The sequence below is a fragment of the Cyprinodon variegatus genome, unplaced genomic scaffold (assembly GCF_000732505.1).
Source record: "Cyprinodon variegatus isolate N-32 unplaced genomic scaffold, C_variegatus-1.0 Scaffold445, whole genome shotgun sequence".
Taxonomy (NCBI): Eukaryota; Metazoa; Chordata; class Actinopteri; order Cyprinodontiformes; family Cyprinodontidae; genus Cyprinodon; species Cyprinodon variegatus.
Genome location: NW_015150898.1, coordinates 618,246 through 645,976, shown reverse-complemented (window position 1 = coordinate 645,976; position 27,731 = coordinate 618,246). Strand labels below are relative to the sequence as shown.

At 39.8% G+C, this 27,731-nt stretch overlaps 1 protein-coding gene across 2 annotated transcripts; it reads right to left on the bottom strand.

The window, feature by feature from the left end:
• Positions 1-2,142: 2,142 nt before the first annotated feature.
• On the bottom strand, positions 2,143-27,161 carry LOC107093764 (E3 ubiquitin-protein ligase RNF38-like). Of its 2 annotated transcripts, none has more exons than XM_015389025.1 (13): positions 27,049-27,161; positions 25,517-26,148; positions 13,721-13,782; positions 7,935-8,137; positions 6,830-7,196; positions 6,580-6,744; positions 6,213-6,377; positions 5,543-5,716; positions 5,359-5,462; positions 5,189-5,273; positions 4,189-4,310; positions 3,973-4,072; positions 2,143-3,845 (listed from the first exon to the last, which is right to left on the bottom strand). In XM_015389025.1, the coding sequence occupies exons 2-13, from the start codon at positions 26,055-26,057 to the stop codon at positions 3,783-3,785; spliced, it is 2,151 nt and encodes a 716-aa protein (XP_015244511.1). In that variant the 5' UTR covers positions 26,058-26,148; positions 27,049-27,161; the 3' UTR covers positions 2,143-3,782. The 2 variants fall into 2 exon arrangements, with proteins under 2 accessions (XP_015244511.1, XP_015244512.1); XM_015389026.1 differs by lacking the exon at positions 27,049-27,161 and adding an exon at positions 26,598-27,029.
• Positions 27,162-27,731: the final 570 nt, after the last annotated feature.

The following is a 27,731-nucleotide window of genomic DNA, read 5'->3' as shown; positions in this document are numbered from 1 at the left end:
AGGTAGGTTATCCTGAGCAATCTGCTTTTTTAATCAAGTTACACTCCAGGAAGATAGCCATCTATAAAGTCTGCTCCAAGCTGCCTGAGGCAGACCAACAACTTTTAAGACAAAGCTTTTTGATAAAGTTCTAAGTTCAATTGCAAGTGCAATTTATCTTAAACACTCTTGTTGATGCAAGTTTAGGCTGCTGGATATTTATAGCCAACTTTTACTAATGCTCTCTCTATTTCACATTATCACTGCTGCACAACAGTTTTGTTTTATTATTCTAGATTGTTTTCATGTTCATTTGTTTTTTGTCAATGAATTAAAGGAGCTCCTGCTACATCAATTCATTTTTCTTAAACATAAATAACACTCCTGCATTTTTACTTTTGTGCATATCTGTTCTACTTTAAAGGTATAGTAGAGGCTTTATGCGCATTTTTGAAAAGACCCACCCTATCCACTTTTAAAGAAACGCACATGAACAACCATGTACAAGCTCCTGAGAGGGAACACCTATTAAACGCATGTGAGAGCATGCACAAGCCCTTTCCTCCTCGTGCACGCTGTTTGAAAGTTGTTTGCATCGCTCATACAAGCTTACTGTTGGAGCTATTCTAATTCATCTTATCCTGTATCAATCTTGGTTATTCTATTGTCTTTAGACTCTTGTAAAAGTATCCCTTTGCAGGTGCCAGGAGCTGAAGATTTGCAATTTTTCCGGTATGTCAGACTCGCCACCGGTAAGTGAAAATGGGGACGAGCACGTAGGACGGCCTTACGTAAACATATCACCAGAATGATTGACAATTAGGAGGGCCACTTATTTTGATGATCCACCTGGAAAAACAACAACCTCCACTATATCTTCAAGCTTAAAACAGTCTTTTTTTTAACTGAAATGATTTACTAAATAAATTAGATTTTACACCATGTTTTACCTTTGAGAGATACCTAGATGTAACCTTTAATTAAGACTGAAATATGTTGCCATGAAGAGCTGTGTTGAAATCAAACATCTAACAACTTTTACTGATGCTGAATCAAAAATGTGTCAGGATCTGAAGACAAAACTGATAAGAGAATGTTATACATTTATTATTGAACCAGCTTTTGAGACCCAAAAGATGGGGTAGGGGATTAAAAAAAAAATCATTGCACTACTCAACGTATTACCATAAGTAACTCTCATACAAAATGTACAAATGTTTGTTAAAAATTTCACAAGCCTTCAAATGATTTTGGTTACAATATAATACATAATGAAACTACTATGACACCACTTGAATAATACAGTTTGATAAGAGTTTGAAGGGAAACATGTTGAACAACAGAAATCTGCATAAAAAATAAAAAAAAAGACAGGAAGAGAGAATTGTTCATACCGTTTTGCAAAATATTCTCAGAAGATATAAATAGTTAGATTGAGGTAATTGCTAGTGTACCAGAAAACAAAACGATGCAACCATACATCAGAAAACAGATGCATCCAATAACTAATAGGACATAAAAAATTTTAAAAAATGTTTTCACTGATTTCCATACCTTTCTATGCTCGAGATGCATAGAAGGTATTTAGGCAACCTCCTCTCAAACATGAATACAGTCTGCTGTTGGTGCAAAGCGAAAATCTGGTTGGAAAAATAACCATCCTGTTATAAGAGTCGGACCTGGACAAGATGCTGATGTGTAAAAGGCATTTCAGATGTAAGCCACTAAAAAGTGTCTCAATGGACTTTTCAGAGCACTCCATCCACTTTGTTGTAATGTTTTGCAAACAAAACAAGCATTAGGTAGAACCAAACAGTGTTAGCTTTAATGAGATGTCTGTTTGGGTCATTATCATGAGCCAACATAGGCTAACAGGAAACAAGGATATTCACCCTAAAAATTAAATCAAGCCAAATGATTTTAAATCAGCAGTTAAGCCAATGAGCATAGAAAGCCTTAATAAAGATGTTAGTGATAACGAGGGGTGGAGCAGGATCTCTCTGTCCCTCATTTAGGAATTTCAAGTCCCATTTCGTGCATCTCTGACAGACCATGTTTAAAAACAACATTGACCGGAAAGATGTGTATTAGAAGAAATACAAAAACTGATCTTGCAATATCAGTCTGTGTTGCAATAGGTGACTAGACAAAACTTTTTTTTTACCAGAATGTGAAGAAAGTAATAAAAGCCTTAAATTTCTGTAAAGGGCTGCGACCCATAATCTGAAATACAGTAGATAGTTAAGACGTAAAAAGTGTGAAAGTTGTTGCTGGTAAGAGGTGCAAAAATTAACTGGGTTGCCAACTACACAAAAGGCAATCGTCAGACAATAACGTATTTAAATTTGTTCCAATCATAAAGATCTTTGAGAAATTAAGAATTTAGAAGAGATAGATGATTCCGCCTGATTTAAAATTCTGTTGTATTCCACAGGCTTGCTCCAAGTGCAAAAACTTCCTAATATTGAGGAAAGTGAAGAAATAGCTTAGCATCAAATGAGAAAGGCGGCCATGTCGATGTCTGCTTCAAGTAGGGCTGGGAGATATGACCTCAAATTGGGCAGTTTTACCTCGATAAAGATAAATGCACGATAATCCTCTAGGCTCCTCTATCAGAAATAAAGGCATGTGCAGGAAATGCAACTGATCTACTTATTATTTATTTATTTTTGCGCAAAAGTAATGGAGCATTTTGCACATCTTTAAACTGAACAGCGTGGCTGTGCTGTAGGTGGTGGAGTTTGGATGTGTTACTCTGTGTAGTCCCGACAGCTTTCAGACAAACTTTGCATTTTGTGTTCTTTTGCTCAACATCTATGGCGTGATTTTGATGCCACCGAACTGAGCGTGCAGTGAGAACAATGTGCATCGTTTAAACTTGCATACCCTCGCTCAAAACCGGTCTGTTGCACGCTCAACTCTGACAACGCGCTCTCGACCTTTTCTCTGCACTCAGCTTAATCTATGCTCTCGTTTGGCTACACAGGATTAACTGATGTGGTTTTGTTTACAGCTGTGTTAAGACGCTTCTTCACTGGTCTCATCCACTATTCTCTTTGTCTGTTCTGACTGGATCGGCGGAGTCACGCGACCACAAACATACTGCAGTGTCTTAAAGGGGAAGGAAATACCAGCCACCAGCGCACACAGGATTAGGTTATTTCTTTTACCAACATAGGAAAATTATCACCGGTTATCGTAGTGAATGACGGTTACATTTAAAATCCAGCTTATCCCCCAGCCCTAGCTTGAAGATGTGATGTGAAGGGAATCTGAATTTTCTGAGGTTAGATAATCACTTTAGAAATGTCCTAAAAGCTGCGTAGATATTCTTGATGCCCTGAGTCAAAAATCAATCTGATGAAACCATTTCAAAATCTGTAGGTTAAGTATTATCCAATGAGAAACTTTGACCAACAGAATCACATTGACTCGTTCTGGTGGAAAACTAATAACTATGTTAACCACCAAACAGGTGGATTTGACTCAAGAAATCAAGAATAAAGAGAAATAAAATTAGATTTCAACTCAGACCAATTAAAAAGAGCAGAAAAAATGGCTTCTAAACAACAAGTTACAACTGCTGGACTATGATGGTAGAAATGTCGTAATCTTTAGAAAGTCAACTTTCAGCAAAACCTCTTAAAACAATCACACCGGTCTTCTGTTCTTATGGTCACTTCAATTAAGAAATATTCATGATGACATTTAAATAGGTATTTATTTCTGTGCAGTGATCCCAGTCATGTGCCAAAATGAATGAGTTCACATATTGAACGGAATGGGAAATTGTTGACTAGCGGTCACTCTGAGTCCCGCTGGACCTCTGAAGCATCGGCTCGACAGATAGGACAGGTACGGTTCGCCTGGAACAAAACAAGGATATTCAAAGAATGAGGAATTACACTGATCATTCAATCAATGGCATTAGGAAAGTTTCATTAAAAGCCAATGTGCCATCTTATCACTAATGCAAAGTTCAATCGGACTCACCTTAAGCCACTTGTCAACACACTTGGCGTGGAACTCATGATTACAGGGGAGGACTCGGAGGAGCTGACGGGACTCAAAGTCACACATGCATACGACGCATCTACAGCAACAACAGAAAAGATTAACCTTCAACATGTAAACTTGAAGAAAAAAACAGTATAAATGGATGTTCTCTAATAGCCGCACTTTTCTCAGACAAAGTGTGAAGCCACTCACAGTGTTTGCTCAGACTGATGGTTGTTGGGGTTAAACCTGTATGAAGGAAGCTGTTCGATATCTGCTTTGGTTAGACCCCTGGGTTTAGCCTCCCCCAGACGCTCGGCCAGGTTCAACAGGGCCTGAAAGTTTTTTAGAAATTGGGAATTTGTCTTGTAAGGCAATTGTATTTTTATACCATATTTCATTAGCAAGGCAATTCAAAATGCTGAACACCAAAAAAACAAAAAACAAAAATACCAAGATTATGTTGTACGGGCATAAAGGTTATTAAAACTATTAAAGACAATACAAATGAATTAAAATCATTAGATGAATATAAAGATATACAATAAAAGGATTAATAGAACAATGAAAGTAGAGTTGGACTGCAAACCTAACATTGAGATACTACTGTAAACATAGATTTTTAATCTCCATTTAAATCAACTGAGGGTTTCAGAACGTTTACAGTTTTCGTAGTTTATTTATTTGCAGTATCAGTAGCTCACCCCAGTTACATTCAACCTTTTTCTTAATAATTTCCTCATCTGGCTGTTATACCAGTTTTCTGTTTTATGCACCGTTTTTGCTTAATTTGTTAGTAAATAAATGCCTTTGTGATTTTTACAATAACAATAGAGGTACAATAAATGCACATGTGCAGAGAGGGTTAAAAGTGAATAATATTCTAAGTATGCTAGCACCTCCCAGTGGACTTGGGAAAATAATCACAGAAACTCCAAGATTTAGTGCGGGGAAAAAATCCAAAAATATTTTTTTATTTAAAGAGGGATAAGAGTGAATCTGCTGTACGGCCAGCAGATGGCGGACCCTGGTTCTGGAGCTTTATGTCAGAGCTTTATTTAGGCTCAAAGGGACTATCCAATCATTATTAGGGTGGACATTTGGTGCATTTTACCTGATCATTTTTTTTGTAATAATGTGACTATGCCTATCTAAAGTGTAATCTACATTAAGAATAATAGGAGCTGAACTCCTTTGCAGAAGGTTGTGCTACCTCATAATTTTCCACCTCTCCATCATCCACATCCAACTCTAGGCTGATGGCAGGAGTCACATTTGGCGGAACAGGAAGCATTGACCTGAAAGTTAAAACAAGATTTAAAATTAACATTACCTTCTTCCTTCTTGGCAAAGAAGCGTTTACAAACTGGAGGAGGCACTTACAGGAAATAGGGTAGGAAACTTGGGTGGTAGGGAGACGGCGGCACAGCCTGCTGTGAGCGGTAACGACGACTTGCAAATCGCCGAGGCATAAAATGGGGATATGGCTGTAAAGACAAGAAAAAAATGTTTATACCACCTGCTCCATTTCAAACAAATGTGCATTTAAAACAAAAGAAGGTCCTACCACTGTGAAAAGCTCTTGTGACAGGGGGTCATGGTGGGAAAGGAACTGGAGTGGCGTAGAAGGAGGCAGAGTGGAAGGAGGCTGGTGGTGGTGATGGTGGGCATAGCTGAAGTTTCCTCCTACGGGAAGCTGATCTCCCACAATGTCAACCTCGTTTTCGATTCTCTGTAAGGGCTGATAAGGAAAAAAGAAAAAGAAAAAAAGGCATAAAGGTAAAGAAAACAGCTATTTTCAAAGTCGTTTTTTGAGACCATACAACTATAACTAAATAACTTTTCTATTTTTTTTGGCACAAACCACATATATAATTCTTCTGGATTTATATCAGACATATCTCATGCTGTATTATCTTTACTAGAACTATAATCTTAATGATTCAGGAGATACGGCAAGGAATTAAGTACAATACATGACAAAAACAATTGCTTCAACCTCTACCATGTGAATTAGCCTGGCAGAGTTAAGTGTCTTTATTTCAGTTTTATAAACCCTACGTCTACTTCATTTTCATTCTAAATCCTACCTTATCTAATTCATGTTACAACATCTCCGTTTCATTTACCTCCCCCTCATGAATAACAAGATCTTTGAAAAGCTTTTTAGCACAGCTCTAAAACGACAGTAATTAAATGTAAGGAGTAGGCATCAGCACCAAAAAGTGTTCACATACCGACCGCGGCTGTTGAGTCTGGAAAGGCAAGAACTGTGTGGGCAGGTGGGGCGGGTGATGGGGGAGATGAGGTGGAGGAGAGATCAGGAACTGATGGTCACTAGACAGCAGTGAGGGGAAAGCATAGGAAACCGGCAAGTGATGCATTGAACATGCCTGTAACATCTGGGGGGAAAAATAATGCAAAGAGAAAAAAAGAAATCAGGCAAAGTTGAATTTTTTTTAGATAAATAGCAATGAGAAAATTTGCCACAAGATGGCAGCTGTGACTTTGCAAATCAACTTCCCCCTTTCAACTGGAAACTGTAACTTTATAGCAATGGCCCCATGCTCCTAGCTAAGCTGCAGACTGAGGTTTCTCTCTCACCGGATGGTAGTGTTGTCCAGTGCTGAAGACCACACTGCAGGCTGGGACCTGCTGCTGAGAGGAGCAGGAAGGGGGGATGTGCTGACTGCTACACAATGGTGCTGCCAGGCCATGGGGAGGCACAGGGGTCACTGTGTAGGAGACTGGTACGTTGCCTTGCTGCAGCTGAGGGAAGAAGAAAAAAAAGTTGTATAAAAAAGCACACAAGCGGAAAAACAAAAATATCAAACAGTGACTGATGCAAACTAACCCGATCATGCAAGTCCAAGACCATGGCGCCTTGATGCTGTTGTGTTGCGTGATGTTGTTGCTGATGATGATGGGCATGGTGGTGGGCAGCATGGTGCAACAGCTGTGACGGTAATGTGGGGGGGTGGAAGGCTCGGGGCTCCTCTGAACCTCTGCCTCCTCCGGCGGCTGTTGGAGGCAGAGAATAAGTGCTTGGAGTGTGTGCAGGGTACGTCTGATGCGTGGAGGGAAGCGGGTTGTGGTAGTTTTCATCCCGGAGCTCAGATGGTGACAGGCGAGGGGTAGGCCCTTGAGCAGAGGGGTGGTGATGAAGAGGCAAGTGGCGGGAGGGTCTGGTGAGACGGCCACGTTGACGCCTTGCTGGTGGGCTGCAGGAGGCAAAGGAGACAGTTCTGTATTGCAACTGGCAAAGATATTTACACAGATTTACACAAAATAGAACACAACTAAACAATGGAAAAGGGACAAACAGGTTTTTAAAGTGTGGCTCTCATATTATGCTTCACCAACTTAGTAAGTTGCTTAACCAACTTTCATTGCAGCAGTAAATACTTAAAAGGAATAATATCACTACCTACTTCTAGATTAAGCTCATCTCCACTTGATTCTGCAGTATTACTGACTTTAATACAATCATTCAATTGTTTAGGTTATTGTACCTGTTGGAAGTGGAATACCATACCATAGTGTTGCCACCACCATGTGTCACCATAGCACGGTGCATTTTAGTGGTATGTTTAGTGTAAGGCCAGGCTCACTGATACAAGTGCGGGCGCTACAAGGAACCCAAATCAACATAAAAAAATTTTTAAAAAAGTCAAGTGTACACTCAGCTTAGCCATAGTACAGTTATCTAGGAATTGCACTGAAAAAGAATGGTTGACCCACCGACTTTTATTAACTTTTGTAATAAAAAAAAAAAATAAATAAATAAAAAAAAGCTACAAAGCATAAATACAAGGAGATTGGACTATTGGAGGTGGAAAAAGGTTATTTATCCACACACATAATGAGTTTTGTCCTAAAACTTCTGGAAGATCTGAACCTCTGAGGGGAGAGCGGCACTTCCGCAGCTGTCATGGAAAGGTGTTACAAACAGAAACTACCTGCGCCTGAGCCGTGGAGGAGTGAGGCACCTCTCCTGGTGGTAGTGTGTGTGAGGGTGAGGCTGCCTCCGACTTGGAGGTCCTGACTCCCACGGGCGGATGGGGGGAGAAGGCGTAGATGGCAGGGGCACAGATGAGGTCAGCTGTTCTAAAACGGACTGACTGGACAGCCTCTGGCGCTTTGGACTGGGGCTTTCCTCACTCTACACATGGGAGGGGTGAGAAGAGACAAGTAAAGCGTTTAGTGACCCAGACAACTCATATCACATACATCCGTTTAACCATTCTATATAGGCTTACAGGAGTTACATCCATAATGTTACACACACACCAAAATCTTTTGTGATTTTCCTGTATGGACCATTTCCTGTGTGGTCCAAAGCATGCATTTGTATGGGGTTACAAGGCTGTATGGATCTATGAAGGGGAAGCTTTTACACCACGAGCACACAGAGGCCCCGAGGGTTCAAAGTCACTTCCTCTTAGACTGAGGAACACAAACAGGGGACAAGCGCTTACAAGCCCATGTGCAAATCGCAAGACCACACCTTCAGCTGGATAACCCGACATGTACCTTCTCGTAAAGTCATAAAACAGGCAGTCATGTACGCAAACCGAGAAAGAAATATCTACATATGTAGTCATTCAGTCTGCAGTGACTAAAGAGTTGTAGCTTTTCAATCCATTTCGACTCATCTGTGAGTAACGTCACAGTCAGGCAATGACTCTCACACTTGGCACATAGTGAGGCAAGAACACACACAGACATGCCCATGTTTCAGCTGTTAGTCATTCCCTCTTACGATGAACCTTGCTGTACTCAGAACAGCCACGTTCTCGCACATGATTTCTATAGTCCATCATGTTGACGCCTGCGTATACCAACCTCCACTGTACAGTATGAAAGGCCTACTAAGGAGTTTTGGAGAAAGAAAAAAAGATTAACTTTTTTTTTTGCACCAGTATAAACACATGTAGAGCTCAGCAGCCTTGAAAGCTGTACGATAGCTAACAGGAAACAGCTGGAGAGCAGACTGTGCAGACATGTGCAAATTCACACATGAGCAGCTGCCACCGTTTCTACATCCAATAAACACGACCTTCTGAAGATCCACAGAAGCAAAAAAAAAAACGTTTGAACTTTGCAGCCATGAAGAGTTAACTCTAATGGTTTAGTTGTGGCATTGCAAGTTGGAGATATTAAAACAATTACCTTCAGTTTGAGCCAAAGGGCAGGAAGCAGAAGAGTTAAGAACTTGACCAGGTTCTGACCAGGATGTTCGGGTCAACAGAGGATAGTTGCTCCTTTGTGGCCTTTTAACTTGTACAGGTCACATATGATCCTCTCTATTCACTATAAAGTTCTCTGCAGTCAGGACCTGTCCCACACTGCATCTCTCTATTTAACCCCCAACATCAGCCAGAAACGCCACTAACCACCTAATTTATAATGAAATCAAGACATGGTCAGTTTTTATTTGCGAGTGACGTCCATTCACTGGTTAGCTGACCTGCATTTCACTGTAGTGGCTAATTTAACAAGTTTTTGTAACAACTAATTAATTGTTATGGCTTTGAGGAAGACTGGGATTCCTTGTGCAGTTAGAGCATGACATAATAAGGTTAACTGGGAGCAGGAACGTTTTGATCACCAACCTCTTAGAAGAGCTGAACGTCGATGCAAAGAGCCCTACCAGCTAAAGAACAAGAAATCCCGTCGCCAGTGGTTAAAAGATTCACATTTGTACAAACCACCTAGGGAGAATATGCTTGGCCCTAAAATTGTGTGGAATCAAGACTTTAGTGACATCAGAAGATCTTCTGATGTCGCTAAAGTGGCTGAACCAAGAAGTCCTGATAAAAACTCCAAGGAGACATTTCAAGAGGTTATGAGACACAGATAACTTAAGTCTAAGCCGTGGTACCGGGGAGGAATCCTGGCTAAAAGCTAATGTAAACCATTTCTAGGCTCACCAAGCACAGTTTAAAAACACAAGGAGTTAAATCAGAAAGTAAATTAGCTGGAAAAATAAAAATAAAAAAATGGCATCACTGCAAAACTTTCTCTCAGCTGTTCAACCGGTCCTGTCTGCAGAGATCTCACAGATTCCAAAAACACAAGTTTGAATCTACCCAGGATTCACTAAACCAGGAGCAAAACAAGACCAGAATAGTGATCATTATTAATAACAATATTAAAATCTTTAATATTATTAACAATTTTGAAAAACATACTGCAGCATTTCTCCTATCATTCTCCAAGGGGTTTAGAGCTTTGTAACAAAACTATTAAAAAAGACAAAATAATAAAACAAGGAGTGGGTTGATTTAGCAAAGGAGAAAGAGATGGGTGAAGCAGAGAAACGTTGTGTTGGATACAGCAGTGCAGGAATAAACCATGTTCAGATTTAACACCATTCATGCGTCAAAAGGTGTGAAGTTGGGAGAAGTTAACATATTCAAAATCTTTTTATACGAGTTCCTAACAATTTTTACTTTAGTAAACATGGTAAAAGTTAAAAAAAATTTAAACTAATTAGGACTATAAAGAAAGGACATCTACATTTTTAGGTTGATTTCATTACATTCTGTCCAGAACAACCATCTAATCGATCAGAGCATGGAATACCATCATCCTGTATTGTTCTCTTATTCAGCCAAACGCCCCACAACCTCTTTACCAACCTTACCCCCAACCCTAAAACCCTTGGGACATATACTGTGCCCATTTTCATATCTAAGCCATACTCTTCCACCTCTCTACTCTCCCCACCCGGCTCAACAAGCTCCTCCCATCCCCACCACCCCCCTTTGCTTTCTATCAGATAAGCTAAACCCATCTTTACCCCCCTCCCTTATCCTTTTGCTCCCCTTTCTTGTTTCTTTTTCCTCTGAGAATGTTCAACTGACCCGTCCCACACCGGGACTTAAAATCTGAGGGGACAAGAGAGGTCGAGAAGAAGGGCAGATTCATACATTCCCTCTTCTAACATACAGACTATTGCCCATTAATATAAAAGTTTGATGGGCCTGTCTACCCCCATTAGAGAGAGGGGAGCATCGTCAGACAAAGGAGTGTGCTTGTCCTCAAGCAATATGCTATTACTTGGCCTGATGTTCCAAATGTGAGCTTGTTTGGGGAATGTTTGAACATATTTTCATAAAGCTAATGAAATATGATGTGAAAAACTAAATAGTGGAGGTAGCCCCAGAGAAGCAGAGACACAGTGTAACCAGGACAAATATAAATGCTCTGCGACTGATATCAAAGCATGTGTTGGAGACTGCGAACACATTCATTTATTCCTGTCCACAGTCTCTGCATTCTGTGCATGTAAAAACCAGACGGGAAAGCTATCCTGACACACCCTTCCACGTTGTATTTCACATCATCCACACTTTGTGTATATGCTTGCATCTACAGTCGCAGAGACCGACTTTAGCTTACAGCTGTTGTGGCTTTGCTGTCACTGCTTAGAAGCAAAGGAAGGACGGGCCTGCCAAGAGCATGCAGAATAAAAAGCACCAGGGTCCATGTTTTTCCCTTCAAGGAGGACATTTCTTCTCTCATGACTATGCAGAGCAAAAATGGTCCTATTCTGTTTGAGATTCATTAATATTGACCGACTTGCTTCCACTAACACTAATCAAAATGATTTCAAAGCTCATTTTTGGCTCGTCCAACACTGTCCCTCCATTCCTCCTCCTGCTATTACTTCTCTCACTCCAACCAGCTCCACAGCTGGAGGCTGGGATCATTAGCAATACCACTCCCCATTCCTCCCTCCAAGCTTTTTGCAGCACTTTTTGCAGCCTCTCTTCTTAGTCTACTTTCTCTTCTTTATGTATGCTTTAAAAAGGTTCATTTGTGATAAATGACAGTCATTTACTGAGTTCTGCTTTGACTCCTTCAAGCAAACGTAGCAGAATGTTTCAGGAATAAAAAAAAAAAACAACCTTCAGGTCAAACAAGCTTTGCTAGAATTTTTCAAAATCAGTAGTAAAATAAAATCTGCACTTCTTAAGAAGAGTGACTTAACTTAGCTGCTGTGATTTTATAGGCAGATAGAGCCTCCATGTACTTGTTAGCATTATAAACATGATCTATTATCTATTGCAATAATAGTTTGATTTCAAAAGAATGACGTCCCAGCTACACCAGCTACTATAATTGCATGTCAAAGGTTTGTTTATTATTTTTTTTTGTTTACTATATTACAGAGAGGTGTACTCTTTCCTATACTTTGCTCTTGTAATCATCATGGGTAACTGGGATTCTTTGGATAAACTATTAATATGTCAATATATTTAGGGTTACTCATTTATTCATCATAACTTAAGCCTCCTTTTCTAAATACCTTTCACTTTAAATACCATCATTGCATCTCAGGCTGATAATCCTATACATTTCTCACAATACAATTAACCACCCTAAAATATATATAATAAGCATTATAATGCATATATTATATATAGCATATTAAATGTTTCTTTGATCAACTTTGAATAAGATTTAGAACCAACGGGAAATTTACTAACTTCTTTACTTGTTTTCATAAAGACACTTAAGGCAACCTAATTTATTTTATTTTTTTGGGGTGTTGGGGGGTACTGGATCAGGGGTGGGGGGGCACTGGATCAGGTCAGGCACAAAAGCTGGAAGTCTTGCTAAAGTTTGGTTGAACTTCTCCGTAGTGAAAAAACCAACAACAAAAAGGTACATGCTGTGAACTGTTTATATTAACACTAATTCCAGTATTATCTTGTCTAATATACAACTACTGAGACATTATTCACTTAACCAGGTTTTATTACTTCAACAAGCTCTAATTAATAAAATACCTGCTCCATCAACATTAAATAGTTCAGATCTTCACAGCAAATCAAAATACCAAATATATAAAGTTATTAGCAGCATGTGAGACTTTTAAAAATAATCTCTCCTTTTTCTATCCAACTCCACTCTATATTGTCATTTACATTAGATTTTATTCATGGTACCCGGTTCTAGTTAAGAAAATGCCCACAGCTGAAAACCATTTATTTGTTCCTTCTCAGTGAAAATTGTCCAGTGTTCAGTAACGCTGAGAATCTATTTGTTTAGATTGGTGGTTCTGGTCAGTTATGGACCAGAACCATCCAGAGTTTCTGTACAGGATTTGTGCTTCAGATCTCATGCATCTACTTTCCATGGTATACTTCGCCCAATCTTCTTTTGGCTTATAGGCAGACACCATAGACAGTACAATTGGTAATCCATTGCAAATAAGCAGTTAAGCCCAGAGATATATATGCATCCCTGTAGTATTTAGTTATATGGCAGTCTTTGTACTTTACCGACATGTTAATTCAGACTTGCTTATGCAAGTTTTAGATTGGCTCAGCTGAAGTTCTGACATGAAAATGACGGAGAAACTGTGAAAGGAGCTGAAAATTGAAAGACTTTGAACTCCTTTCTAAAGATAAATAATCAAAATAACAGATGAAATATGCAAAAAGGCCTTTAGATAATATAGGGAGGCTTTTATAGTAGAATTGTAGGAACAGACAGTAAATCATTATCAATATACACCCCAATAGATATCTAATACATCCAATAAAATGTTCCGCAATTGCACTAAACTCTGATCCAGAGCCACATGAGAGACGTAGCCAAAACTAAGCAAGGTTGGTGGTAGAGTAGAGCTATTTTTAAAGGTTAGGTTTAGAAAGGGTTAGGGTTACAGTGGACCTTTGTTTCCCCTTAGTCTTATTTCAAGTAGTTGATGAACACTCGGGGTCCTTACCTTATCACTCTCCTCTCCATATGCATGGTCAGGATGGCAGTGATAGGCTCCACCAGAGGCTCCTGCACAGGACAAAACAAAAACAGGTCATGTGTCTGTTAAATGGAGCCTCACACATGTTAAAATATACAGTACTTCATCCACTGCTCAAAAGCGCTTCAGAGTTTCACTACGAGGATCATAATTATTACCCTTCAAACACTGAATGTCAGATCTGTGTTTAAGGCCCTTTTTAAATCTCTGTAGGATCATAAACATTTAAGGATGAGCCATAATATGGTATTACACTGAAGGGCTATATATTAAAGTGTGGTGGGAGAAGATTTTGTTGGACCAGATAGATCAGCACACCCAGTTATTCAATACTAGGATCTGTTGTCTACGCTGCGCTAAATCCTTTTGTTGTTATTTTCCCTAATGCCACCTGAATATCGTACATAACCTAAAAACAATAACAACATGTTTGTGAGAAAGGCTGCTGACCAGATACGCAACAGAAAAAGTCACTATAACACATATGGTGCCCTCTTGGCTCAGTCTGTACACACACACACACACACACACTGAACAAACACAGTAATCCAGGATTAGGGGAGCTTTCAGATGATACCGCCGCTTGCATCATTGCTAAGACTTTTACTCTTTTGTTTTACCACAATCCTTTCATCTTTTTATTGTCTTTGTCTATTTGCTGTGACTTTTGTTTTTCCTTTAGTGGTGGACGAGTGTGTGGTTGAGTATGTCCTGATCACAGATGGTGGCACCAGTACACACTCCAAGGGTAATCGCTCCCAAGGGCACACCAAGCGCAGAGACCTATACAACAGAAGTGACGAGAGGAAACCTGAAAGGAGTAGATGCTATACAGCCCTTTAGAAGAGGTTTACACCTGTCAGGTTGTTGGAGCAATATTTTTCCTGATTCTAGTCCCTCTTTTTGATGAAAAGCTCTGAGTTACAAAGCAGCAAATACAGAGGAAATAAAAGAATAAAGGTTTTTCATGAGCAATAAGAAGAAAAATAAACAACACTTCTCATTCTTTAATTGGGACAAGAAGCAAATAAAACAAAAGTGAAGCTTTTATGAGTGCTGCAAAAAAAAAAAGAAAAAGGGGGAAATTTCATTGAGGTAATTTGGGACAGAGCGCTGGTGAAATATTCATAGAACTCACTGGCAGCATAGCTCTACTCTATGCCCCCCCCCTCTTTCACTGATCACAATAGGCCAGAAAGCAGCTTCCTCTCTGAATATGGTCTCACTCACACATTGTCCAAACCCTGTAAATTGAGTCAGAGGCGAGTCATTCAGTTAGACTCACTCTATAGAGCAAAACACTGAGGTAACAGAACATGTTTGAGTGACATCATGGCCACTATTGGACTAACAAGAGAGCACACTATTTTGCTCTGCTGTCTGAGCCTCAAGGAGAAGTGAATAATAGAACTGCAGTATCAACTGTAATATAGGAGGGAAGATTTTCGATTATTTCCCTACATCTAAAAAAATGATTCCATAAGAGAAAGTAAATTAAATAAAGAATTCATTCCCGTCCATGCACTGATATCTATGTTATTATCATGTATGTTTTGAATCAACTAACAAAACATGTGCAAAGTAAATTGGGTTACTTGGTGCAATTTAAAATAAAAGGCTTGTTTTTAATCTAGATCTATTATTTAAGTTTTTTGTTTTTTTTATCCAGTATCTAACCTCTAAATAAGAAAGCAAGGTAAATATACATAAATATAATTCGATGCAAGAAGCTTTTTTTAATTTTTTCATATATACAGATTTTTCAGTTGTTTGTTTTAGCTATGTTATTGGGGTTTTTTTGTCTGAAAACTGTTACTTTACTTGTTACTAACTTGTACAGGCTTGGGAATTAATATAAATGAAACGCACTTTATAACACTGTACAGGAACCTTATTACAAAGTTCCAAGGTTGGATTACAACCTACAAATTTAGTAAATCAATTGTTCAGAGGACTAATGAAAGTGAAAACTATAGAACAAATAGTCACCACAGCTCAAAGTCATTTAACATTACCGTAATCAATACTTATCTCATTATTAGCGAAACTTTAGCTAGACAGGTTTTCTACATTTTCAAGTTTAGTATAAAATACAAAACAAAAAATGTTTTCCTAAAGAGCAATGAGGACCAGTAATATTAACATGGTGATGCTTGAGAATGCCTGATATTTAAACAACAGCTTATTTCCCCTCCTAATTTTAAGTCACAAATTAAAAACTTGTCAGGGAATTTTGCTAGCAAGTGATTTTTCTTTCTAGCTGCACCTTACCAATAGCCGTCTCCTACTTTCCTCTGTGGAGGAAGGAAAAAGCTGGTGACAGGATGAGGGCAAAGCAGAGCTAAAGGAGAAGAGGACATGGATGTAGAGGCACATAAAAAGTGTGAGAGCTCTGAGGAGGAAAGTTTGACAGGAAAGGGCGAGTAGTGGAGGAACAAAGCTGAGGAAAACGACTGGAGGAAGAGATGTGGAGGGTGAGAGAACAGCCAGGGAGAACGGAGAGGGGGTTGTGGCTTCTGCTCTTGACTGCTATTGATTTTCTGTAAGACTCAGAGTGCATCAGCTATTTCTATCCATTTCCTCCAACCCTCCCCTCCCTTTCTCATCCCTCCCCCTTGCTCTGGCCAGGGTACCCTCCTTCTCATACTCCTCCTCCTCTTCACACTTTCCATCCCTCCATTACATCCCTCCCTGCCAGCGATCCATTTCCCTATCTGCCGGCCTGTCTGTCTCCCATATATTGCAACCGCTTTATCACAAAATCCACATTTCCTGTCCTTGTCCTATCGCACCATCTCTAGCCATGATCCCCATCACCCTCCTCTGTGCTTCAAGGTAAACTGCCTTTTCCCCTTCCGGGTGACAAAAACATGGTAGAGAGCAGGTGGCTTGATGGATAAGAAACGAGATAGGTAACAGGCGCACCGTAAGAGCAAACAACCCCACAGACAGAACACCGACTGGTACAGAGCCTGCTAAAGAAAATTGAACACATGTGAAACAAACCCACACTAATATACACGCACTTCTCACATCCACCCGCCTTCAGAACACATGTCACTGCACACTTTGCACTTCAATGGAAAGCTGTCCTCAAACATGTTGGTAAAGATTGCCAAATTGGTGTCCCTTTTAGACAGTCGATGTTATAGAAATGGGTGACTTCGTTAAAAAAAAATGCAATAATTTCACCAGTTACTGTGTTTTATTGGATCAATTTATAACTCATAATCTCCTCCTTCTCTCTTATAGCTGCAACATAAAGGTTTCTCCATCTACAGCTCTTGCAAATATTTCTTTTTTATGTGATGCAATAAGATGCTACACGCCAGCTGGTTTTCTTTCATTGCAAAGCCATAGAAATCTGCATCTACAAGTTTTTGACAGTTCCCAACAGTGCAAGCCAGCAAGGAAGTCGTGGGGCAGCAATCATGGCGAACCACGCTTTATGCTGTAGGAAGGAGGGGTTAGCCACTCTTCATCTGTATTCACAGCCAAAATCTTCCAAATCTATCCCAAAGATGCAGATTAAAAAAAGCTGATGGACTGTCTTGTAGTGGTGGGGTGGAGACACCATCGCTACAAGCCAAACTCCTAATTCACTTAAATTATATGGTTAACATGATTTAAACTTGCATGACAAATTCATTTTGCATCTTTATGGCAGACACAGTGCAATGCATATGCTCAAGACAAGCACATGATGCAGAACCTGAGAAATTCTGTTTGATAAATAATTATCATGAACTCTATTGTTTAATTTTGTAATACAAGATATTTTGTGAAATGTACAAAATAACAGAATTAAATTTTTTGTCTTTTTCCAGGATTATTAAAACTTGTAACTGGTATCAACCACTTTGGTACCATTTGTTCTAAAAGAACAGCCACTTAATATTTACCTTTTGATAACGTTAGAGCACTTTAAATATCTCAAATTGTTATCCTTCAAACAGGATACTTTGGCCAGAGTCTCTATTTTAAACACAGATATTCCTTTGCTGGTAAAACAGAAGCTTGTGCAGTAAAATATTTTAAAACCATGTTGTGTTATGTGCCCAGTCTTCAAAAAAAAAAAAGATGGACATCCATCTTTTTTCGTTGGCAGAATTGCATTAAATTAGCATTTTGCCAGATATTCAAACAATCACCATTTAGAATAATCCATTAGGCATCTTTAGTGTATGATGGTGGATTATGACACAGGGGTGGTTTGGTAGGGATATCCCTAATTAACACAGTGTACGGAAGATGCAGCAAATAGGACCGATTATAATAAATGAGATCATTTACAGCATGACCAGCAAGTGGATGGCAAACTGGCAATTTTTCCCAATTGGATTCCATTTTTGATGACACAGCAACAATACAGTAAATTTTTACAATCACACTGTTCCAATAGAAGATGAGGGGAGCCGGACTAAATCTGGGGGTATGAGTGTCTTATTCTCTCCAACTTAGCGTGGTTGGGGTTACAACTTAATAAAGTTGGCATGTCCTATCAGTAAATACCCGGAAAAGGAACATTTTGTTTTTACTCCAGAGGTGAATCTGTTCTAAATTTTGACATTTGAAAACCTACTCTTCTTTGCAAGAAGATTTGCAGCTGATATATTTATAAACATTAAGTTTAAAGTCTTGCCATAGCTATACCATTGGATTTTGATCTGGACTGACTGGGCGATTTTAACAATAAAAGTCGCGTCATTATATGATTTGTTTTGACAATAATCTGGAGTTTTTGTATCCATTTTAAGGAGAATGTTATAGAACAAACTGAAAACTCTAAGAAAGGTATTTAGACAACATTAGTGCCATGGTATTTAAACTAGAGGCATAAAATGGACAGCAACAGACTGGCTCCCATGAGAGAACCAGGCCTCGTCCATGAACAACTGGTCGACTTAAATCAACAGAGACAGCCAGTCAACATGCGCACAGCCTGGACCAACGGCACATCCTGCCCATCCTTCTTCCTTTGCTCAACAGTCAGGGCCTGCTCTACAGGTTGCCAGCTCACACAGCGCATGCAAGGCGTGCTTCCTCTCTGTGCTTTGCTCATAGTCCTCCCCATGATATGCTCCTACATCCAGCTGTAGTTTGAGACTTGCTCACATGTTCATTTTGCCATTACTCACAGACCTCTGTCTAATTTGCACAACCTCCTTCCGCATCCCTCTATTAAAACCAAAAACAAATGCTGTACTTTCTTACAACACCAGTAAACCTGCCAGATCACATACATAACTTATTTTTTAAGCATTTTAAACTCTTTTTGGCCTTTTTCTACCTTTTATATTGACATTTCCTAAGGCTTTGCAGAACCTTTGGCATTCTCTCCCTCTTAGAAGTACTTTCTCCTGATCACAATAAAGTCTGTCTTTCAGGATTAAGGCCAAATCTAATGTCACTGTCAACTATTCCCACAAACCTCTCTTCCTGACCAAAGTGACTATGTTGTTTTATGTGAAACTAGAGTATCATGGAACCCCTGCTATTTTGTCAATCTGGGCGAAAAGGTTTCCCTCCATATTGGTGGGGGTTGCCGGGTGGGGGGTGGGCACAAGACAAAGGAAAACTAAAATCAAAGTACAACCCTCAAAAATTGTGTTCTTCAGTAGGAGACAGAGGGTTTGAGAAAATAGCAGTGGAGAGGTAGATGTGGAGCGGCTGTAGTGTCTGCCTGTCTGCTGCTTTGGGCAATCCATTACAACGATCCCTCCATTAGACAAATGTGAGGGAGGAGGCCAAAGAAAATGGATTGGAGGGGTACAGAAAGGGTTGAACGATCCAGAGGGGAGGGAGAAGGGAACAGAATCAGGATAGGATATCAAATGGTACAAACAATGTTTCTATCAGCCTGGCCCAATCTGACAAACCCCTTTTGGACATGTTGAAAACACTTCTCTCTATAGAATCATGATTCAGAAACCAGGTGGGCACAGTCATGTACACAGCAAACAAGATGGTCTGTACTAGAGAAAGGGAGCACTCCTGACCAAACCACCAAAATGAGCGAATGAGGTAGAGGGGACAAAAAAAGAGACTATAAGAATTACAGTGGATCACAAAGGGAAGAGAGGAGAGCAGAGGAGGGGTGGGGACTGGAGAGTTGCAAGACAGCATTGTCTTTCATGCCTAATGCAGGTGACTAGCATGGGAAGGATGGATTAAGTATCTTTCCTTTTCTTTCACACTCGGCCAACAAGCAAGGCTCATTCTAGTAATGGAAAGAGGGTTGAATAAAGGCTGCTGGGCTGGAAGGGTCCAGATAGCCAGCTGCTTTACTCTACTAAAAGAATATTCAACTCCTAATTACTCTGGAACATTTCTATGTTTAAATGAATGAATGTCCACAAGAAAAGGAAAATTCTATTTATGTGAAATCTATGTGAGAAGCTACAATCGTGAAAAATATAAACCAAGTCATGAATGTTTCTCCTTTTCCATATATGTGTATTAAAGACTGGTTATCAAGATATTCCCCGTTAATACAATACATAACAGGGAAACTAAGAGTTGTGAATAGCTCTTAACAATGTAGACAGGCTTTAAGCTAGCAATGCATACGGGCATACATTGTACGCCCTTTACTAAAAATATTAGAAATAAGTACGCCCTGTATATAGAATATCGGAAATAAGTACGCCCTGTTTATGGGATGTACGGATTTGGTACGCCCTAATTTCCCCCCTGGAAACTTTGCTCAGGCAGCTGCTGCTGGGGATTTCCAGTGACAGCGCACCACGGGTATGTGGGCGTCTGAGTGGCTCCGACAGCGAAAAAGGCAGGATCTTAATCTTGATGGACTGACTGTCAAGACAAGGTTTTCATGTCCAGTTTCTCATATAAAAACATTAAAACTACTTTTTACCCACAGCAAGTATAGCAAAGCCACTGCCATTGAACACAGGAGCAGCAGAAGCATCAGATGCATCTGGATACACTTTACTGGACCAGCTACAGGAGCATCTTCTTGAGGCACGTCGGACCTTAAAGGTAAAGAGGCAGATTTTCTTTTTCCAGGTGGATCATCAAAATAAGTGGTGATCATTCTGGTGATATGTTTATGTAAGGCGTTCTACATGCTCGTACCCATTTTCACTAACCGGTGGGGAGTCTGACATAGTGGAAATATTGCAGGTCTGCTTTTGGAGAGTAAGATTGTATGAGCGATGGAAACAGCAGCTTTTAAACAGGGCGTGCACAAAGAGAAATGGGCTCAGGCATGCTCTTGCACGCGTTTATTAGGCGTTCCCTTTCAAGAGCGGGTACAGGGTTGTGCATGTGCATTTTTTTTTATTTTCCTAAGTGGAGAGGGTGGGTCTCTACAAAAATTTGGGAAAATCCTCCACTATATCTTTAATGTGGACAAGCATAAAAAAAAAAAATTCTGATTGTTTGAATTAACCAATGAAACATAATATTGTACCAATAAATTATCTCATGTCTTCCTTATGAAATTTCCACATACTTCCAATAATCAGAACAAAAGTTGTGTTGTAAGAAAACGGACCCCCCTGCGCCACACAAAGCCTAAAGATGTGATACACCAAGGTGTACACCCTATGAAATATTCATAGAAAAAAAAGCCTGAATGTAGAACATGAAAAGATTTTGATTGAAGATTGTATTGTTAATTATAGCCACCCAGCATCAAGATACTGGGGACTGTTGAAAAATCTGTTGAATGCTTTTCTTTATTTTCTCAATTTATAATTCAAAAACCCTTGAAAACTAAACAGAAGTCGGTGACCCATTTAAACAAGTGCCACGGATCAAGAAAAAACAAAACAATGCTTTATGCAAGCTGAGGTGTTGTGCTTTCCAGTCAGTGTGTGGTTATTACGGTAATTTCCCTTGAGTTGTTGCAGGAGGCTCACAAACAGCGGCACGTAAAACATTACGTTTCTTAATAGTTTTGACATCATAGGGGCTGAAGGAACAAATGAGGAAGAGTGGTGCCTGCAGACCAGTTATTTCAGGATTCAACATCTAAATGATTAAAACTATTTTGTACTTTATATTTGTCATTGTTTATGTAATTGCAACTTCTTTAGAAAAGTGTACCAATGCACAAAATTTGAACATTATAACTGTTTTTACACTTGGTGGACACTAAAAAAATAGCATCTCTTTGATCGTCTAGCATATTTCTTTTACCTTTATTATAATGTTTAATTGCATTTGTATGCATGTATGCAGTTTGCCATATGAAACACTTTGTGAGAGACTAGATGAGTATTAATCTCCTGGACTTTCAGTTTCTCGTCAGGAGGTCAAGTCCAATTGCTCCCCTATCCACCCAGTGTATAGTGGGGGCACCAAGCTGGGCTGGGAAAAAAAAAAGGGTTCATGGGTCACAACAAAAGTTCTCTGTTCCCAGGCTGACTGCAGAAAACCAGAAGATGATACACCACCATTTACCAGCATCTTGTCTGTCAGTACTGTGACATCTGTGCCACCCCACATGATCAGTGTACCTGCATGCAGCAGAGGTCTATGACATGAGTTGTCTCTGAAATGTGGGCCGATATTTAAAACAGGTTCAATCAGCTAACTAGAGGTACAGTTTTACATGCATTTAAGTTTCAGATTTATAGTTAGGGAATCTTAACTGCACAAATTCCTTCATGAAAAAATGAATTTTGGCGAGATGGTGATACGATTAAAGAAAAATCACTGAAACAAATTCAGGGATTTAAGAAAAAATAGACAATTTGAAATATTCTTTTAGTCAGGACCATGCATGCCATGCCACACTGCATTCCACACTTCCTCATTGGTGGGTACAAAGTCAAGTTGAACCAAACGTGTTAGTTTGAAAATATGCATTGATATCCCATTATACTCCTTCACTTTCCACATCCATAATGTAACCTGGTTAACTTACTTCCCCTCAAAAAAAAAAGTTCAACCCATTTAGAGACAATTTCGGAAAATTCTAATTATATTGCAAAGACAACTAAGTCACAGTTCAACTTGACCATTTTAAATCTTCTCCCTCCATGTCCCCCAGAAAACCCTTTAGAACTAGCTGGAAATTCACCTACTGAGGTTTGCCTTTTCTTTACGAGTTGGCAAAACTGGACAGCATCTTCACAGCTGCTTTTTTGTTATCATTTTTGTTGTAGCTGTTACAGCAGAGAAAGAGGAAATTAATTATAAATAAATAGAATTTTTTTTTTTATTGATGCCATATTAGTAAGAGAGAAAAGTCAAATGTTTAAAGAATTAAATAGAGAAGTCCAGACAGCTTTCATGTTTGCTTGCCCATTTAAAAAGAGGGTAATATTTTTACCCTCTCTTCAAAGAATCCTAATCAAATGATAAATACGACATTTACAATATCAAGTGGCGTCCCCTCTGCTGATCATTAAAATATTTTAAGAGAACAGGGGAGAAATAGCATATAACCTGGTTTAGATGCTACAGATGTATATGTTGGATTAAGTCACAGATTAACTACATCTGTAGTTCAACCCTTAATGCAGATTTTGGTTTTTAGAGCTACCTTTTACGTTTCTTTCACCATATTAAATTAGGGCTTGATAATCCATTGCATTTGCATAAAATCACAATTTAACTGAATGTAATTTTTACATAGGAGAAGCACTGTTTTGGTCACATTACATTTAACAAAAGTGAGACACTGACTCTCTCACCGCCCATTACGTGGAGGCAATGCACTTCCACACAGAAGGGACAAAAGTAACAGCTAGCATGCAAATACATGCACGAGAGTAGAAATAACCTTTTTTTTTCTCTCTACCAAACAATAACAGTAAAGTCCTGTGACAATGAACTCAGGACAAGCTTTCAAGGTCAGGAAAGCAATGAAACCCAGAAGTAAAACATCTACAAGTATGTGGCTAGTGCAATTGAAAAAAAGAATTTCAATTTCTATCTTTAGCTGAATTTATCAGTCCTACTTAGTCTTTAATCTTCTTTTGATTCCTCCAGTGTCACTCTAAGGAAACAAACAATTTCACAGGCAATCGGTTACCATTATACTGGGGTCTGTTGGTTTAAACTGGTTCAGCTGTTTCCTCTCAAACTCTGTGGGTCTGGTAATTCCAGTCTCAATTAAAAGCTGCAAGGTTTTTTGAATACATCATAGACAGGCCGAGTTTGTTTATAGGGAACTTCAAAGATGTGTCGTTTTATTGGGAACAGTGGTACCTTTGCAAGCAACGTGAATTGTTTTGAGATTTGTGAATTCAAACTCCCAAAAATACTTCTTGCCAGAATCCGGTAGATGCATTAGCCTCGATACAGAAATGTTTTAGCCCAATGAAATGCAATGAGATTACGTCAAGTAAAACAAAATTGGCTGGACTGGTTTTAGCCGTGTATCCTCCATTTCTTTTTGAAGAAAAAGGAAAAGTATGCAATTTGTGTCTTTGTGGATGGGAAACATTTTTGTACATTCCTCCCGAACAGTTTGGTTTATCAGTTCGCTTACTAGTTGTAAAAAGAAGCGAGAAACTTTAATATAGATTTTTATGTTCCTAATTTTAACATTTTTACCTAAAACAACGAGGAAAAATGGGCTACCTCTGCACCTCCACTGTCAGATAGCGCTGTGAAGCCCTTTTGCTGTGCGCCACAGCTCCATATTTGTAGTTGAGTCAGTCACAGTAGAAGAAGTGGACTGACTCAAACCCCAAATGTATACAAAAATAACTAAATGATCAATATCTTCTGATGAATATATACTGCTCTTTCTTTTATATTTATACATTTAATTTTGATAGCTAGGAAAAATATTGCAATATATAGTGATATTCCAATATCGTGATAATATTGTATTCTAACCCAAGTATCCTGACACATCGTATTGCAACACCGATGCCAATACTAACCCCTAATAAATAGCCTGCCAAAGCACTATGATTTAGGTCCTCACCAAACTCCTATGCAAACAATTAGAAAATGTTCTTTTCGGAGCAAAAACAACCAAACAAAAATCATTAACTAAAACTTCAGAGATATAGTTTGATGCACTTCAATTGCTGTGTGAGTGACCCTGCATGTGCACTCAAAATAAAAAAAAAAAGTAAAAACATAGGTTACCCATTTAGTTGCGGGTAAAAACATAACGACACACAGTGCTGACATAAACTTCAAGTCTTTTTTTTTTTTATTGTATTGTGTTGCAAAAAAGTCATTTAAAAAAAACAACAACATTTTATTAACTTTTAGATAAAAAAAATAACATACATAAAAATGTATGAACTGGCAAGTTATGTTTAGGAAGAAAAAAATGACATTACAAAGCACATACCCTAATCTGGTTCCACATAAAGGGGACAGCCTCATGCATTCTTTGGACAAACTTTACCCACTGTTACCTAGCAATTGCAATATTTGCAGAATTGACTAAACATGGAGTTGCCACTGCGCCTTAAGTAACAAAGTGAGCTTTCCAGCCTATTCTGTGCTGCTCTGTTGGCTTCAGGCTGCCCCTTTCCACACACCAACAACACACTGCTGATTTTCATTAAACTACTGAATAAGTGTTAACTTTGCACCACCCAGGCCAGCGCATGTAACACTCCATCAAACGTATTTCACACATAAGCAAACAGTAATGCCATCCCAGCCCTACAGGGCAGTGCTTCCCTCACTGTTTCAGTTTGCTTCTACACAAACCCCCCCGCATCCCTGTAAGGGAGAGGCTCTATGAAAACAAAAGTGCAATTAAATAGGGGACTTCTCTCTCTCCTTTTCTGGCTGATAATGTCAGGTATGGCTCCTTACCTGCCATCGGGACGTGGTGAACTCCTGGCACGGAGGGGAGTCTGTGAATACCGGGGGAGGCGTTGCTTCCTGGAGCTCTCTGCTGGTTCTCTTGGTGACCGACCTGCTGCTGCTGGAGGTGGTGGTGGAGATGGGGGCTGGACACTGTCACTCCGCTGTTGTTACTTCCAACACCGTACTGCTGGAAGTATCCAGACCGAGAGCGCGATCTAGTCCGTGGAGGCTCCATAGCCATTTGGTGCGGGTGAGAGAGATGGAGGAGGAAAGGGGAGGAGGGGGAGGCGGCAGGAGACTGCGGCGGAGAGCCGCTGGTGGATCCGGGCTGTGCAAAGCTCCTAGCGCCGCTGTGGCTGAAACCGAAGCCCCCCAGCCCCAATCGGCCCCCCTCGGCGGCCCCGTACTCTGTACGCTCCGCCGATCCCGCCGCCCCCGCCTCTTCGAATAAATCAGCCCCTTTAGGGACAGGCTCCGGGGAGGAGGGCAGCCGGGGGCAGATTCTGGGCTCCTGGGTCGTTGGCTGTCCAGCGGCTGCGATTGGCATTTCCTTTCGGGGGATTTCCTCTACTTCTTTTTTTTTTTTTTTTTTAACCTTTTCTCTCGTTTCCCCCCCTCACAGCAGCAGCTTAACGAATCTGTTGAGGGAAAAAAAAGTATGAGACTGAAAGAAGTTGAAACGAAGCTCTTTTAAACAAGTGGAAGCTTAGTTGAAAGTCGCCTCGAGTAAAAATGTTTATCCTCTGAAAACAACAACAAAAAAAAATCTGTTAGAACTGGTTCAACAACTAACGCTAAACCCCCTCATCCGTTCAACTCAAGATTCTGAGAAAATTCTTAATGGTACATTTAATTATAAGGCATTAAGGAACTGTGAACTGTGAACAAACCCTGATTTAATGGCTAACTAGTAACGTTAACTCGAACAGAGTGAAACTTCTGGGGAGGCTAATGGAGGAGATGCTAACGTTAGTGCGCAGAGACAGAGAAGGATAGCTCGATGTTCAAACCGGCGAAACAACAGCGCCGTATCTCTGTTCCACCTTCTCATTTAGTCCCGAAACTAGTTTCCATTAACTTTACCCACCTTTTTAAACTTGTTTAGCCAGTCTGCGTAGCGCCGCTCGCTAGCTTGGCAAGCCTCACCAGCCAACCAGCCCCTCCTCCTCCAGCAGCGACCGACACAAGAGAGAAAAAAACCCGTTGCTAACCACCCACGCCGCAAATCCCCTTAAAATGTCCGGCTACTGGTAGCAAACCTCTAGAATAATGAACCTAAAAACGTTTAGTCGGTTTGTTTGCGTGAGGTTGAGCCTGCCGGGTGGTAGCGTGTCCCCCAGCTGAGAAGATGCGAAGGGCTGAGAGAGAAAGATTGGGGAAAGAAGAAAAAAAAAGTGGTGAATCTAGAATTAGAAAGAAAGAACCGGGTCTAAAATTAACACGGTCTAAAGAGATAAGCCCGCCTCGATGAATACAACTGAATCCAGGTTTGTTTCGTCTTCCCCGTGTAGGTAATTTAACAAACAAAAAAGTCGTACCTTCAGCGGACTCCCCTCCGCCGTCCTCCTATCTGTCGATATTATTGTGAGCCGTGTGAATGTGAGCGCACGAGCCCAGTGTGAAATGTGACAGACCGTCAAGGCTCAAGTCAGTTTGCACCAGACTCGATCAATCGATAGCAGTCAAAGCGATCGCGTTTGAAGTCTCTTTCACAAAAATAAGTATTTTTTTTTCTCCCTTAAAAAGAAAGTAAGCTAACATCTTATGTGTCTTTTTTACTCCTGTTTTTTGCCACATATATTTTTCAGTCCCTTATTTACGTATAAACTCTCGAGTGTGAGTTCGGTACTTGATTTATCTTCCCTGTTAAATCAGACGCTGGGGATAGCAGCGAGGCTGACTAAAAGGAGCTTTAAATTATTTATTTACAAATGCGGAGCCTACTCATTGCAGCTGTTTCCTCTGGAGCCGAAAGTTCGCCTCGAAATAAATATTTGCTGTGCAAGCAAAAAGTCGTGTGTGAAACACTTCGCAATAGACTGAACATAACAAGCCAATGGGAAGTGTTGGCAAAATGTACTTTTATTTAACACTTGGGATTTTTAAACACTGGTGATTGTATCCAGATCAGGGATATTTTTTCATCCAACAATGACCGGATATCAAAATAATACAATAATGTACTATTATATACTATAGTAGTATTGCTAGTTGATTTTGG